This window comes from Spermophilus citellus (genome assembly GCF_964194105.1).
Source record: "Spermophilus citellus genome assembly, chromosome: 9".
Classification (NCBI taxonomy): Eukaryota; Metazoa; Chordata; class Mammalia; order Rodentia; family Sciuridae; genus Spermophilus; species Spermophilus citellus.
Window position 1 is genome coordinate 103,026,733 of NC_138191.1, and position 17,895 is coordinate 103,044,627.

Consider the following 17,895-nt stretch of genomic DNA (forward strand, 5'->3'; position numbering starts at 1 on the left):
AACCTACCTGTAACCAACTCTGATACCAGTCACAGGGGTCAGCATCTCTGAAAACTGGTTTGCTAGTGAAAAGATATATATATATATATATTTGGTCTGCTGACAAACACAATGCCCAAAGATGTAACCTACCTGTAACCAACTCTGATACCAGTCACAGGGGTCAGCATCTCTGAAAACTGGTTTGCTAGTGAAAAGATATATATATATATATATATATTATATGCTCAGTAGCACACTCTTTCCAGGAAGATTTCAAGAAATTAGTACAGGAACATTTCCAAAGTTTACATTGTGGCTTTAAATTCTTTTTTTTTTTTTTTAACTTTCTTCCTAAATGTGGTTATTCACCCAAATGAGGATACCATAAGCTAATTACATGTATATTGCTTAATGGCTTTTGATTCTACTGTGTAGAAGACAGCCTGTACAGTATCTGTAACCACACTAAGTGTGGTGTGTTACTAGATTCCAGGCCAGAGGCCTGATGGGAAAGGCCCCCTAAATTAGGTCTAGCCATTTGCCCCAAAAACCAAATGGAAAAAGGAACAGTGAAAAGCAAAAAGGAATTTTAATCAATATGGCCCTACAGTGAATAGGTGATCAGTGTCGCAGCCTTGTCTTTGGGAGAACTGACATGAACTCCCACATTATATAGATAATAGGACCAAAGTGTGCAGTCAAGCAATCTTGGTCATAGGGTGGTTTGGCTGATGATTATCTCAGGATTGGTCAGGCAGCCTTGTAGGCTGCAGTAAGAAAGTGGTTGTTGCTTTGGAGGTAGTTTCCATTCATTATAAGATGCTTATTGATGAGACCTATTGTTCCTGGAATCCAAGGTGACTGACTCAGAACAAAGGGACAGATGCAAAACAGAGGCAGAGATACCAAGTTTTTTATTCTGCTTTGGGCTAACCACTGGGCACTTACAGGCCCGAGTGAGGAGCCAAAGTCCTTGTTACAGGTGGGTATGAAGTGGTAATGTACCTGGTAACTTGCCTCTGAAGATGGTTTCCTCTAATTGGTTAGGCTGTAAGGCCAGTGTTTAGAATGTATGGTTACTTCAAAATATATCATAAGTAAAATAATAATTCTCTGTCTGAAACAACTTCATACAAACAGAAAATTTCTGACTTATTACCTCTCTGTCTCCTCTAAATAAATAAGTAAACTTTCTTCTTAGAACTGGGATTTAGGAAGGCAAGCCCACGAAAGAAAAACCTCCTTGAAGATGGACCTGAGAGAAGCAGGTTCTGCTCTGAAGAGCAGACACAGCAGGACTCCATAAAGGTCTGAGCCTAAGGGATGCTGGAGCTAGTATGGTTAGCCATGACCTTAAATTCAATTTCTTCCTTCAGCTCTCCCAACAGAAAGATGGTGGCCTTCAGGGCTTAATGAATTCCCATATGAATATCACCCATCCCAAGCACACCTGGATCCAAGCAAATACTTATACTGGCCTCAGGGAAGAGGAAATAAAGGAATAGGTCATTAGGACCATTGTTTGCCTTTCTTCAGTGAAAGAAAAAAAAAAAAAAAAAGAAAGATGGTTAGAATTAAGGAGTACTTAATTTAGGTGAAGATGCAGGTAGACTGGGGAGAACTGAAATAAGAATATGTAAGTAAATCAACATGAGACATCTGAAAATCTATGCATATCAGAGTTTTTTAGACAGAAAACTCCTGGAATATTTGAGCACTGGTTTGTGCGATTAGTACCCATTTGAAGATGAAGACACAAAACTCCAGGGAAGAGATGCTAACCTAGTTTGGCCTATTTCTTCAATTGCTATTATCTTCAAGAACCACTGGAGTATTTGGCAACCACTACAATCACAAGGACAAAGCCATAAATCCACAAAAGCCCTTCTGAGACCCATTGCCTGCTGTCAATTTCCCTCTCAAAGGCAAACAAATGATGCTTCCCACAGTAATGAAACAGGCTGCATGTGACTGAATCCAGATTAATACAACCACTACTTTTTTTTTTTAACATACTACAGATTGAACCCAAGGGTACATTACCACTGAGCTATATTCTCAGTCGTTTTTTATTTTGAGACTGGGTCTCACTAAGTTGCCGAGGTTGACCTTAAATATCCAATCCCCCTGCCTTAGTTTCCAAATTCCTGGGATTACAGGGACGCACCACTGTGCCTGGCCCAGATTACTTTTTGAAGAAATGGGATAAAGTCATGCTTCCCACCTAAGTCAAGATGCCCAAACATAATACACAGGGCAGAAAATTCTCCCAGATTTGAATTCTGCTTTTGCCTTTTGAGAACCCACATGTTAAATATGATACTTCTTGATCTTTAATATGCTTAAGAGAACAGAAATCTGAGCCAGCAAATAGCAAAGGCCTTAGCACAAAATTTATTGGGATTATTTTACTAAATAACTTATACACATTCAACATCACAGAATGGAAATAATTTAAAGAAACACAGCAACACAGTAAGGCTCAAATTAGGGACTTTCCAGAAACTAAAGAATGTCTTAGTGACTATATCTTTAACAAATGGAATGACCAAACTAGTGAAATCAGATGTATCTCAATCAACTACAAAATTCAATCTTGCCAACATATTTTTCTACTTAAAAGCAAAAAAAAAAAAAAAAAAAAAAAAAAAAAAAAAAAAAAAAAAACCCAAAGCTTCATAATTTAGTAATTACCATATTTCTTGGTTTCTATTCTCAAATGCCAAAGAAAGATACCTGATGAAAGGAGGCAAAACACCTAGTCTCAGCAGTCTTCAAAACTATATGGATGCTCTCACAATTGTTGGTATAAATATTTAGATTCCCACCTGACAGATTTATTTACTTGTGTGACTAGGAATGCTCTCAAAACCTTAGTCTTTACCTTTGCTTCACAATACAGTGGTATGATGAAACCATTAATAAAGGCCCTCTGTATTGGATGGATTAAAGTGTTAGAAAAAACTACAATCTCTTCCAAGAAACCAAGATTAATATCAACATAAATTTTGATGGCCAATATACTATATTATATTAAGGGATACTTTGTTTTCTAATGGCAAATATATTGAAAAATTTCTCATCAGTAAGTCAGTTTCATAATGTGCATAGAAATAAATGATTCTATTATAAGAATAGCCATTAACTCGTTCTCACTATTCCCAATAACTTTAAATATAAAATTTAATTATTAAAAAATTCCATGCCTTATTTAACCCTGGATACCAAGTAATTTAAGTCTTGAAAATGAAAAACATTTAAGAACTCTCTATTAAGAACTAAGGAGCCAGGCATGGTGCCACACACCTGTAATCCCAGCTACTAAGGAGGCTGCCGCAGGAGGACTGCAAATTCAAGGCCAGCCAGGGCACCAACTGTGTCTCAAAATAAAAAATACAAAGGGCTGGGATGTAGCTCAGTGGTAGAGTACCCCTGGGTTTAATCCCAAGTTGTACCACCACCAAAAAAAAAAGAGAGAGAGAGAGAGACACACACACACACACCATGGTTACTACTTAGCATTAGTGAGAGAAGGAGAAAAAAATTTCTCAGAGATTTTAAAGGAAGAATGGACTCGAGCCTTTTTAAAATTTTGTGCCTATCAATGCTTCAATGTGATGTCCTTTCCCCACCCCAAAATTTACTAATCAAAATTAGCCAGGAAGGGAATCAAACATTTGTAAGATAAATTTATTATTTTTCTGACCAAAGTGCAATGATTTTTAAAATCTTTTAAAACAAGTAACTATGAAAAAGTATTTCAGAAAATAAAATGCAAATGGGAACTTTAATCATTAGGTTGTTTTACAATTTATCTTATCCCTATATTTAGTCTCAAAAAAAACAAAGACTTGGAAGTGTTGCTAAAATGAGAACTGAATCATTTTAGTATAAATCTAGCACATGCATTTCAAGGTTCCACTGCTAGGAATTGTGTTAAGATCAGTTTACTAAATGAATAGCACTGTACAATTGAGCATAAGGAACACAAGCCATTAGATGTGATCCTTGCTCCATATCCTCAGATTATGTCAGAATAAAACTGACAATTCCTCCAGGCTCTAAACCCCTCCTGCCCCCAACCCAAACCCTGGAAGCCCTGACATACAACTTTGTGCAAGTTGAAGTAAATCAAAGCCTAAGTTTTCCCATCTTACTGTAGGAAATGGTCAGTTATTTCATAAATACTAAAACGCTGTTTGAATCCATTTTATGAGTTTGTTTACCAAACACCTTGCACAAGAACTGACTACACAAAATAATTCCTTTGAAATTTGGTCCACAAATTCAATTAAGAGGTTTGAAATTTAAAACCTGCAAGAAAAGAAGTGGGAATCCTTAATTCTAATATGTTGTAATTTCTAAAGGGATGTACATGCATACTAAAAAATTTTGCTCACAGAAGGCACAAACTATAAAAAGGACAGTCATTAATAAAAACAAAGAACTAGCTGATACCCTTCTTTGTTTTGTGAGCACCATAATAACTAAGAAGTAATTAAACCTGAATTCACTGTCTACTCCTGTGACCAAAAACAAATCAAAAAGAAAAAACACCATAAAAATTTACTTTGTCTTGTCTTACTATGTATTTTCTAGTCATTAATTAAGATGTAATTTTGAAGATTAAAATTGCCTTTAAAAGGGGTTGTAATAGCAGCTATCAAAGCAATCAATATTCAAGCATGATTTCAAGGATGCTTTCAGGTTTAGAGTTAGCCTTCTTTGTCAAAAATCTTCACAACTTCATCAAAAACCTGTGAAGAAAAAAGAATAATTTTAAAACCAGACAGTGAAATGCCATATAACATGTGCAAGGCCATGGATTCAGTTCATAACATGGAGATGGCATGGGATGAAGAGTGGGCAAAAGAGTGGGGACAAAAAAAAAAAAAAACCCCTACCATATAGATAAATTATTAAAACCAATGTTATATTAATTTTTAAAATGGATCTATTTTTTAAATCACATAATTTCTTAGGTTCATCTATTTCACTTTAAACATCATAAACATAAAATTACGAACATGTGCATTCAATTTTATTGATGCTTTTAGGATAAAACATAATTTTTTGTTTGTTTTTGCCATACTGGGTATAGAGCCGAGGGCACTCCATGAATAAGCCACATCCCCAGGTGGGTTTTTTTTTTTTTTTTGAGACAGGTCTCACTAAGCTGCCCAGGCTAGCCTCGAATTTGTAATCCTCCTGTCTCAGTCTCCAAAGTCATAAGATTACAGGTATGTATCACTTCAACCAACTCAAAACATACTTCTTGACAGGCTATCAATACTTTAGTAAAATGTGAACTGAAGTGGCTTATTTCCTTTAGTTCTAATTCTAAAAAATGAAGTTTTCTTATGTATTACCTCTACAGAAAGTGGTAACAGATTTTAAAAAAGTTTCACTGAATATTCTTCTTCTGGACCTTTCTATCTTATGAATATAAAAGAAAGGCGAGTCAAAGAATAAGGGAAAGAACAATTAGTGAACTAAGAAACACTAGAAAATGTGCAGGCTCAAATCACAATTTAGAGATCACTGATTTATGAAGGCAGAGATGAGTTGTGGAAACCCTGCACCTTTGGAGCTATGTGTTCTGTGATGAAAAAGGAGAAGGCACTGTGGAGCTCTTGCGCTAGATGACTTGCCAGTCACAACTATAGATTTTTTTAAAAAATTAAATGATCCAAATCACAGCGATCAAAATACCAATGTTCCAGTGTTTAGGAAAAGAGATTTAGAATGAATAAACCATCCACTTCTCATGAAGAACAAATCTGAAGTTGTAAAACCTATTTTAGACCTGATATTCAAAAGAGAGAAAAACCTATTTTCTCATTGATTCTCAAGTGTCTTGAAAAGAAAACAAACTAATCTGTCATTAGTTTTTATTTTACTCCTGCCTACTTCTGAAGAAATAATCACATTTTCACTTGACTCTTCCTCAAAAACAGGCCAGGGACACTCACTTCATCAACAGACTTAGAAGCGTCTATTTTCTTGACTTTCCCCATTTCTTCATATAAGTCAATAATTGGCTTTGTTGACTGAAGGTAAGTCTGAATTCTGTAAAAGAAGCAAATATCATAAGATTCTAGGTATCTTCTTCCATGTTACAGAATGGCTCAGAGGACATTAGGCCCAACCCAAATGCCTCAGCATCCTCTCCTTACACAGGCCACTGCACCTGTATCAGCAGAATCTTTTAATTTAGTTTTCTACACTAAAACAGGACAGGAATTTAATTTGTCACTCAAGCTCCACACTGGGATTGAGATGGTTAAATGTAAAAACTGAAAAGTACCTCTTTTCCAAGCTCTCTCTGTTGTCATCACTCCTACCACTACTCTTTCCCCTCTCAAGACATCGTTCGATACAGATCTAAAAAGAGATATTTAAGTAAAAATGTTATTTAAAAAACAGAAAGATATGAGCTTGCCATTCTTTTAGCCTGAAAAGTTTGAAAAAACTACCAAAAATATCCTGCATTAAACCCAATGTGTCTAATTCATTAATCAACATGCAACTCTTTTTAAAATTAAACATGTGGTTCAATTTATATAAACTAGGTTAAATAAGTACAGAACATAATAAGAATTCATTCATGACTCAGTTTTTCCTGTGTATATTTTTTTCAAACCGCAATAAAAAGAAGATCTGTATGTGTATGGTTCCATCTCGGATATATTATTAACTTATTAGGTATGAATTACATGCCTCAAACTTTGTTTCATTTTTGCTTACTTTACAATAATTCCATAAATATCCAAATATTTAAGAGTCAACATATTTGAATAAAGCATTTCTTGTTAATTGTGAATAAACATTTTTTAGTTATAAAGCTGTGGTAACATTCTAAAGTTAACTTTTGAAGGATAAGTGAAAACATATTTTTGGGGGTTAGAAGAAGAGTTACATTTAAAACAACTCAAAGGCTGCAGCAAGACTCTACCAAAGGCACATCTGTAACTCAACCTAAGAATAGCCAACTTCCTTTAAGGCAGTACTTTAGATTCTTATTCTTTCAGGCTGTTGGCATTAATTTAATGAAATTTATATCACAGCAGTTGTCAGACAGTCAGGCCTTTTAATTAAATAAGAAATTCATTCAGTTATTTAAAGGTATGTCTGGGCATGTTATCAGAAGAGGTGGGGGAGGAAAAAAAAGAACTTTTTCCTGCTTTTTTCAAGACCATTTCATTCTTAGAAGTGAACTGGGCTATACTGCAGGTTTCTTTTAAAAAGAAAGCCTCCCTAACTTTCCAGAAAAGTTTTCCCCCCTCCTAGTAAACAATACACTCTCTGAGAACACTGAATATTTTAAAAAGTAGTAGTTCAGTTTCATTACATAACATCATGGTGCATATCAATTCTCCCCCCCCCCTTTCTTTTGCAGTACTAGGATTGAACATAGGGATACTCTACCTTTTTTGTTTTTGTTTAAGTTTTATTTTGAGACAAGGCCTCAGTTGCTCAGGCTGGCCTTGAACTGATGCCTCCATAGCAGAAATTACAAGTGTGTGCCACTGTACCCAGCCATGCATGGCAATTCTTAAATTTAAAAGAACTGATTCTTGTTATTGTGAAATTAAATCAAATTTTAGGTTCACCAAACTGCTGATGTCAAGCAGCTATTAGTACTCCAACAGCAAGATAGTCCTGTTCTGTCCACCCAGTCTACCAACTGGAAAAATACTGATTAAAAAAAAAAAAAAAAAAAAAAAACGCAAACAGAAATAAAATCACTTAGTCTTTCTCTTAATAGATGACAATCAGTTGCTTAAAACTGATGTGGGCAGATAAAGATTTTCCTCTTACCTCATTATCACAGTCAAAAAACAGAACAAAAGATATATCTGCCTTCCCATCCATGGTCTTGTTCCAACCTTGAAGATTGTCTTGATTTCTTGGAAATCCATCAATCAAGAACTTATTCTTCTCAGCATTGGCAGCCATTGTTTGATCCATTTCCTAAAGAAAAAAGATTTAGGTTTTAGTACTACATTAACAAATTTCTTAAGCAGAATAGTGGATCTGTGGGTGTTTTGTTATTGTTTTCTTTTCATTTCCAGTTTTATATCCTCAAAACTTTTATTCAGGGGCTGGGGATGTGGCTCAAGTGGTAGCGCGCTCATCTGGCATGAGTGCGGCCCGGGTTCAATCCTCAGCACCACATACAAACAAAGATGTTGTGTCTGCTGATAACTAAAAAATAAATATTAAAAAAAAAATTCTCTCTCTAAAAAACAAAACAAAACAAAACAAAAACCTTTTATTCAGTAGCTGTTGCTGTTCAAGTCTCAAGTTTTCAGTTTTGCAGATATCCCAATGAAACTGACATGGGTGCATTAAAATAGACTGGAAATAATCATCTAGAGCTTATATATTATTATGTTTATTAATATTATAATCACTATATTATAACTGTCTTCTATTATATAATTATATATTATGTGCTATAAAATTGTATTACATATTATATACTATATTTAAGTTTTTATAGGGGTTCCACATCTGGGACAATGGGACAAAATGGGTTTGTAAAGGCTATCCTGCCTTCCTTTAGCAGCAGCTCTGTGAGTGCCAGAAAGCCCTGCTCTTTCATCAGAGCTGAGCAAGAGAGTGGCAGCTAAATCTTTATCCTCAATATTATATTTTCATTTCTTCTTTGTTTCTCTACTCTCCTCTTCTCTATTTAATTATTTTTCTGTGCACTGATGCAGACATCAGCTTAAATATTTGGTTCAAGTGAAACAAGCATAATGAGGAAAAAAGAATCCTGCTTTCAGCCTCTACCAGAAAATTAAGAGTGGGGTGAAATGAATCAGAAATGGACACATCAAAGGAATTGACAGACTTCTAAAGAAGAAAGAATGTATACCAGGAAACAAGGATATATCGGGGACTAAAGACTCAAACTTCTCCAGATCTCAAGTTTATTTTGGTTCATGGTTTCAGGGGTCTCAGTCCATGGTCAATTGACTTCATCTCTCTGGTACTGAGGGGAGGCAGAGAATCATGACAGAAGGCCAGGATGAAGGAAAGTTTCTCATCTCAGGGTAAATGTTTTGTCATTCTTGCAACTGTAGATGTCATAGCAGGAACTATTTGCTTAATGCTGTATATGGTTTGCATTAGTTATCATTATTATTTGTCCCCCCCTAAACACTCAAGGACACTGTTAAGTCCACAGTGTAGAAACTCTACTACTTCAGATCCATACAATTAGATGGGTAAACACATGAACAACATGAAAAAACAAGGGAACAAATCACCCCAAACAAAACAAAATACTTGCATAACAGAATCCATTGATACCACAGTGAAAGAAATGTCAGAGAAGGAGTTCAGAATGTTCATAATTAAACTGATCTGCAAGGGAAAAGGTAATATAAGGAGTGAAATCAGAGAAAGTACAGGAAGTGAAAGATCATTTCAATAAAGAGAAATTTTTAAAAAAAGATAAATCAAGAAGAAATTCTCAAAATGAGAGACTCAATAAACAAAATTAAAAATTAAATGGAAAGTATCACCAGCAGACTAGACCACTTGAAAAACAGAGTTTCAGGCAATGAGGACAAAATATATAATCTTGAAAATAAAGTTGACCATATAAAAAAGATGTTAAAAGAACATGAATAGAACTTGCAAGAAATATGGGATAACATGAAAAGACCAAATATAAGATTTATTAGGATAGATGAAGGCTCAGAAATATAAACCAAAGGAATACACAATCTTTTCAAATACATAATATCTGAAAATTTCACAAATCATAAGAATGAAATGGAAAATCAAATAGAGGAGGATTACAACAGACCCACACCAAGGCACATTACTATGAAAATGCCTAACATACAGAGTAATGATAGAATTTTAAAGCTGCCAGAGAAAAAAACAACAGGTCACATTTAGAGGGAAACCAATTCAGATCTCAGCTGATTTCTCAACTCAGACCCTCAAAGCTAGGAGGTATTGAGATAATGCATACCAAGCTCTGAAAGAAAATGAATGCCAGCCAAGAATACTATACCCAGCAAAATTAACTTCAGATTTGATGATTAAATAAAAATCTTCCATGACAAACAAAAGTTAAAAGAATTCACAACTAGAAAGCCCACAGTACAAAACATACTCAATAAAATTTTTCATGAAGAAGAAATGAAAAATAAAAGTGAAAACAAGCAAAAGCAGGAATTATACTAGAAGAAAATCAATCAAAAGAGAAACTAATACAAATTAAAATCCACAAATCAATAAAAATGATAGGGAATAAAAATCATTTCTCAATAATAACATTGAATGTAAATGGCCTAAGCTCATTAATCAAAGGACATCGACTGGCAGATTGGATTAAAAAACAAGTCTCAACAATATGCTATCTCCTCCAAAAAGCTCATCTCATAGGCAAAGTCATCCACACACTGAAGGTAAAAGGATGGGAAAAAACATCATTCTCATGTATCTCATAAACAAGCAGGGGGTTTCTAGCCTTTTATCAGATAAAGTGGACTTCAAGCCAAAGCTAATCAGAAGGAACAAAGAAGGTCATTTCATGCTGTTTAAGGAAAATATACATCAATAAGACATAACAATTGTAAATATTTATGCCACAAACAATGGAGCATCTACATACATCAAACAAATCATTTTCAATTTCAAGAAGCAAATAGATCACAACACAATAATACTGAGTGACTTTAATGCACCTCTCACCACTAGATAGAGTCTCCAAACAAAAACTAAATGAAGAAGATATACAACTAAAAAATACAAATAATTTAAACTTAATAGACATGTATAGAATATTTCATCCATCAATGACTGAATATACTTTCTTCGCAGCAGCACACGAATCCTTCTTTAAAACAGACCATAATCTTAAGCCACAACGCAACTTTTGGCAAATACAAAAAGAGAGAGAGAAATATCATACCTTGCATTCTATCAGATCATAATGGAATGAAATTAGTAATCAACGATAAAATAAAAAATGAAATACACTAACACCTGGACTCTAAATAATACATTATTTAATGACCAATGGATAGCAGAAGAAACCAGCAATGAAATTTAAAAATTAGAAAGTCACCAAATAACTAATTTAACATTACATCTCAAAGCCCTAGAAAAAGAACAAATCAACACTAAAAGCAGAAGTGAGGAAATAATTAAAATCAGAGCCAATATCAATGAAACAATCAAAAAAATTCAAAAAATCAACAAAATAAAAGCTAACTAAGAGAAAGAAGGAAAAACTCAAATTACTAAACTCCATGATGAAAAAGGAAATATCACTATGGACACTGAAATATAAATGATAATCAGAAATATAAATGATAAGCAGAAACTATTTTGAAAATTTATACTCCAATAAAATAGAAAATCTTGAAGATATCAACAAATTTCTGGAGATATATATATATATATATAACCTATCCAAATTGAATCAGGAGGACACAGAAAATTTAAACAGATCAATTTCAAGCAATGACACTGAAGATGCCATCAAAAGCCTACCAACAAAGAAAACTCCAGGACCAGACAGATTCTCAGCCGAGTTCTACCAAACCTTCAAAGAAGAACTAACACCAATCTTCCTCAAATTATTCCATGAAAAAGAAAAGGAGGGAACCTTTCCAAACTCATTCTATGAAGCTAGTAGCATCACTCTGATGCCAAAACAAGACAAAGACACATCAAGGAAAGAAAACTTTAAACCCATATCCCTGGTAAACAAAGAGGAAAAAATCCTTAATAAAATACTACAAATTGCATACAAAAACATGTTAAAAATATAGTGCACCATGATCAAATGAGGTTCATTAAGGGGTGCAAGGCTGGCTCAACATACAGAAATCAATAAATAATTTAACACATCAGTAGACTTAAAGACAATAATCATATAATCATCTCAATAGGTGCTGAAAAAGCACTTGACAAAATACAGCATCCATTCATGTTCAAAACACTAGGAAGGGCTGGGGATGTGGCTCAAGCGGTAGCTCGCTCGCCTGGCATGCGTGCAACCCGGGTTCGATCCTCAGCACCACATACCAACAAAGATGTTGTGTCCGCCGAGAACTAAAAAATAAATATTAAAAATTCTCTCTCTCTCTCTCTCTCTCTCCTCTCTCACTCTCTCTTAAAAAAAAAAAACACTAGGAAAACTAGGGAACATACATTACAATTGTAAAAGCTATATATGTTAAACCCAAGGCCAACATTCTAAATGGAGAAAAATTGAAAACATTTCCTCTAAAAACTGGAACAAGATAGGAACGCCCTCTTTCACCATTCCTGTTCAACAGAGAAATTAAAAGGATACAAATAGGAAAAGAAGAGCTCCAACTATCCCTATTTGCCGACAACATGGTTCCATATTTTAGAAGACCCCAAAACCTCCAGAAAACTTCTAGAACTCATAAACAAATTCAGCAAAGTAGTAGGATATAAAATTAAGACCCAGGGCTGGGGATGTGGCTCAAGCGGTAGCGCGCTCGCCTGGCATGCGTGCGACCCGGGTTCGATCCTCAGCACTACATACAAACAAAGATGTTGTGTCCGCCAATAACTAAAAAATAAATATTAAAAAAATTCTCTTTAAAAAAAAAAAAAAAAAAAGAAAATGTGGATGATAATGTAGAAAGAAGAAATCATTTGTCAGTACAGAGTGACATCCACTAATTAAAAAAAAAAAAAACAGAAGAAAAAAAAAATTAAGACCCATAAGTCAATTGTGTCCCTATACACCAATGATGATCAGCTGAAAGAGAAATTAGGAAAACCATTCCATTCACAATAGCCTCAAAATAAATAAATAAATGAATAAATAAAATATTTGGGAATCAATCTAACAAAAAGGTGAAAGACCTCTACAATGACAACTACAGAAAACTAAAGAAAGAAACTGAGGACAACGTGAGAAGATGGAAAGATCTCCCATGTTTATGGATAGGCAGAATTAATATTGTCAAAATAGCCATACTACCAAAAGTGCTATGCAGATTTAATGCAATTCCTATTAAAATTCCATTGACATTCTTCATAGAAATAGAAAAAGCAGTCATGAAAATCAATCGGAAAAATAAGAGGCCCAGAATAGCCAAAGCAATCCTTGTAAGAAAAGTGATGCAGGGGCTGGGGTTGTGGCTCAGCAGTAGAGCACTCACCAAGCACCTGCAAGGCCCTGGTTTCAATCATCAGCACCACATAAAAATAAATAAATAAAATGAAAGTATTGTGTCCAACTACAACTAAAAAATAAATATTAAAAAAAAGAGAAGTGATGCAGGAAGCATCACAATACCAGACCTTAAATTATACTACAGAGCTATTGGCACAAAAACAGACATGAATACCAATGGAAGAGAATAGAAGACACAGAGACAAACCCACATAAATACAGTTATCTCATATTAGACAAAGGCGCCATAAACATACATTGGAGAAAAGATAGCTTCCTCAACAAATGGTGCTAGGAAAACTGGAAATACATATGTAGTAGAATGAAATTAAACCCTATCTCTCACCTTGCACAAAACTCAACTCTAAGTTGATCAAGGACCTAAGCATTAGATCAGACACCGTGAGCCCACTAAAAGAAAAACTAGGCCCAACTCTCCATCATGTCTTCTTAGGAACTGATTTTCTCAAGACTCCCAAATCATAAGAAATAAAATCGAGAATCAGTAAATAGGATGGTATCAAACTAAAAAGCTTCACAGCAAAGGAAACAATCAAGAATGTGAACAGAGAGCCTACAGAGTGGAGAGAAAATCTTTACCACCTGAACCTCAGAGCATTAATCTTCAGGATAAATAAAGAACTCAAAAAACTTACCCCCCCCCAAAAAAATAATCCCACCAATAATTAAGTAAAGGAACTAAACAGGCACTTCACAGAAGAAGAAATATGAATGGTCAACAAATATAGCAATTAGAGAAATGCGAATTAAAACTATACTGAGATTCCATCTAATTCCATTCAGAATGGCAATTATCAAGAATATAAGTAACAATAAATGTTGGCGAGCATGTGGGGGAAAAGGTACACTCATACACTGCTGGTGGGACTGCAAACTGTGGCAACCACTATGAAAAGCAGTATGGAGATTCCTAAGAAAACTTGGAATGGAACCACCATTTGACCCCATTTTCCCGCTCCTCAATTTATACCCAAAGGACTTGGGTCAAGGGATAAGAAAAGAAAAGAGGGAAAAGAAGAAAGAGAAATAGAAAACAGAACAAATGTTTGTATATTGCAAAGGAAAGGCTCAAGAATGTACACACAGATTGTTCAGTTGAAGTATACAGCTGTTCAATTTCTTCCCAAGGGAAAGCAGAGTTTCCAGTTCTGCCATTCTCAAACATCATGACTACCTTCTACATGCAAGGAATTCAACACTCCTATTGTTCCACTACTCCAAAAAGGGTGGATTTAATTTGCTTCCTTGCTGCTCTGAACTGGTTGGCATTTGTGCTCCTTACCCTCTTTAACAAACTGATGGTTATCTCAACTGGCACAATCTTTCCATCTTTAATGTACTTTTCAATGAGTTCACCATACTGTGAATCTGGGTTCTTCCTTTCATCACGAAGAAGTTCTCCTGCAGAGAGGTGGGTGTAGCCATATTTCTAAAGAAAGGACACAAAGGAGAAAACTCAAAATTCATTCAAACCCAGTAGTAGGACTATACATTTTTTATTCTAACTTTCAACAATAAACAAGTTTTGCTTGTATATTAATAAAAAAATTTTGAGATTTCATATACTCCAGTGGGATTACTAATAAGTACCCTTCATAAACATGTGTGTAAATATAAAATCATTCCCAAATTTATCTTAAATGTTCAAGGCATTAGTACCTCATTATACTCCTGCACATACACAACCCAAGCTTAAGTACTATAAATACTGTTCAAAGAAAAGTCTAACAAAATTTTATATGAATCAAGACAAAACATCAAAAATCTTACGACTTGGCTACACCTACCTTCTATAAAAATTTTTGCTTTCTTAAACTTGAAATGTCTAAATTGGGGGCGGGGAGTGTGGCTAGGGGTCAAGACCCTAGCACATACAAAGCCCTTGGGTTCCATCCCTAGTATACACCACCCCCAAAAGCCTAAATTAAACATCACCATTTATAAACCTCATTCCTTTTGTTTTTCCTTTAATAGTAAATAGCATAAGATCTACCTTCCCCACAAAATCACCTTTCCTGACCACTCTGGAGAGTGCTCACATAATCAAATGTGCCTGAAAGTATCAATATCTCTCTACCTAGACCATTCCTATCATGCCCCAAAGTCCATTTTGTAGCTTTTTACTTGTGATAAGAAGTCTCATTTGTAAAGTGGGAAAACAGAAACCTACTTTTCAAGTTTGTAGGTATAATTAAATGCGATAATGCACATAAATTGCTTACTACTATTTGGGCATAAAAGCCATTCAATTATATTCTTGTTATCATGAAGATACTAACCTTATCTTTTCATATAATACACAGTCATGCACTGCATAACAATGTTTCTGTCAATGATGAATCACTATATATGATGGTACATAGGATTATAATGGAGTCAAAAATTTTTATTGCTTAGTGACACCGTAGTTGAGAAGTTGTAGCACAATGTATTACTCACATAACATTGGCAATGCTGGCGTAAAAAAACCCCAAAGTGTTGCCACTCATATAAAAGTATAGTACATGCAATTATGTACAGTACATACTTCTTGATAATAATAAACAATATTACTGGTTTATGTATTTACTATACTTTTTATAATTAGAGTGCATTCCTTCTATTTATCGAAAAATTGGTGCACACCCATAATCCCAGTGGCATGGGAAGCTAAGGCAAGAGGATCATGAGTTCAAAGCCAGCCTCACAAAAGCAAGGCGCTAAGCAACTCAGTGAGACCTGGTCTCCAAATAAAATACAAAATAGGGCTGGGAATGTGCCTCAGTGTTTGAGCACCCTGAGTTTAATCCCAGTATCCACCCTCCCCCACAAAAAAACCTGTTTATGACATGTTCCCAGCATCCGCCTCAAACATCTCAGGCTTACTATGTCTACTGACTGCATCAAGAGGCCATATTGAGTAACTACCCTAAATCATGTAGGTAGGTGAAAGTGCACTTAGTGGTGCTCAAACAACAAAATGCCTAATGGCACATTTCTCAGACCTTATTCCTATCACTAAGGAATATATGACTTAATGACAAAGATACTTCTGAGAAATGTGTCATCAGATGATTTTGTTGTTGTGTGAACATCAGTGTATACTTACACAAACTAAGAGAGCTACAAAGCCTTACTTTAGTGATATATCTTATGGCACCAAATCATACATGTAGCCGGTGGTTGACTGAAGTGTTTTTATACAATGCACATATGTTTTATATATAGAGAAAGAGACAGACAGACAGACAGACAGACACTTACTTTAATGGGTTTTGACAAAAAAAACTAAAGGAGCTTAAGTGAGACAACAGATATGAATATCTTATAAAAGGTCAACAGTGGCAGTATTATTATTATGGCATAGATATTTATTATTCAGGACTTAGAAATCATATATTAGGTCAGGGTATAGGATGACAGTTAAGCTAAGTCCCTTAAGATGCTATATTATATTGCCATTTCCCCTTGGGTTAAATGAGAAAACAATACAGTGTAAGAAATAATTCTGAGTAATGAAAAATAAAGACGTTGTGTCCACCTATAACTAAGAAATTTTAAAAAAAGAACTATACAAGCCACTTGAAAAATGTTTTTTTTTCTCTCAAATATTAGAAGACATTCAATGCTCAGTTGCACCAACCAACATCCTAAATTCTTTAAGATTTTCTCTATAGATTTTTATCTTATCTATGATAAATACTTGGATAATTTAAATGTTATATTAAATTTCCATGTGAAGATTTGAGATAACCCACACTTTTAAACTGTTTGATTTCTCATTTTATAAAAAACAGCTCTTTCAATTATCCAGGATATGGTGAGCTTTGTTTTGTTTAAGATATTTTTAAAGTGTTTTTTGTTTGTTTGTTTGTTTTAACAGTTCTGGAAATCAAACACAAGGACTCATGAACACCAGGCAGGTGCTTTACCATGGAGCTATATCCCCAGCCCAAGGGTCATTTTATTTATTTATTTTTTGGATGGCAGAAGCCATATTGTTTACCTTTTTCCTACTTTCCAAAATTCTTGGTTAAGCTTGTTCTTGCTTACTAAATAGTAAGCTAGCAGTATGGTGGTCAATAAAGGAAAACAAACTCTGAACAGATTATTTGCTGACTTAACTTGGGTATAAAGCTAAATGAGAACAAACAAAAACCTTAATACCATCCCTGTCTCTTAGTCATATAGGTCCTTCCACTAGAAGAAATGACCAAAAAGAGATATCTAATTACTACAATTAGTATTTTTATTGAAAAACCACATTTACATGAAATAGAAATACAAAGTTGTTTAATTATTTAAACTTATTTTTAAATTATTTCACATCATTTATAAATGCCTATTTGGATCACTGAGTATAGGCAAACTTCTGAAAGCTGTTTGAAGAAAAGGACTTTATTTAAAAAATGAGGCATGACCTACTTTCCCACCTACTATGTACAATTTTCAAAGAGCACTGTGTAACTGCTGTCCACAAAATTTTATAGCAGCTTCATTTCCCACTGTTTATTTTGGCTACTACTTGGCAGTCTCCTCTTGCTGGATACTCACTCTGATCTAGTGATTACAGCATATGGTAATATTGAATAAATGCAGAGACAAACAGTACCAAACAATGGCAAACACTCAGTGAAAACATCAATGATACAGATTGCTTTACAATCTCTGCTGTATGAAAAACATGTACATTTAGAAGCCTAGCTAGTAATTTAGAAATTAGT

General features: G+C 34.5%; 1 protein-coding gene across 1 annotated transcript in view; it reads right to left on the bottom strand.

Annotated features, from left to right (window-relative positions):
* Positions 1–2,609: 2,609 nt before the first annotated feature.
* CMPK1 (cytidine/uridine monophosphate kinase 1) overlaps positions 2,610–17,895 on the bottom strand; it is a 35,088-nt gene continuing 19,802 nt past the window's right edge. The window contains exons 2-6 of the mRNA XM_081307977.1: positions 14,475–14,621; positions 7,804–7,956; positions 6,290–6,366; positions 5,955–6,051; positions 2,610–4,739 (exon numbers count right to left, since the gene is read on the bottom strand). Coding sequence (XP_081164103.1) covers positions 4,698–4,739; positions 5,955–6,051; positions 6,290–6,366; positions 7,804–7,956; positions 14,475–14,621 — 516 coding nt within the window. The 3' untranslated portion in view covers positions 2,610–4,697. The remainder of the gene's footprint in view (positions 4,740–5,954; positions 6,052–6,289; positions 6,367–7,803; positions 7,957–14,474; positions 14,622–17,895) is intronic.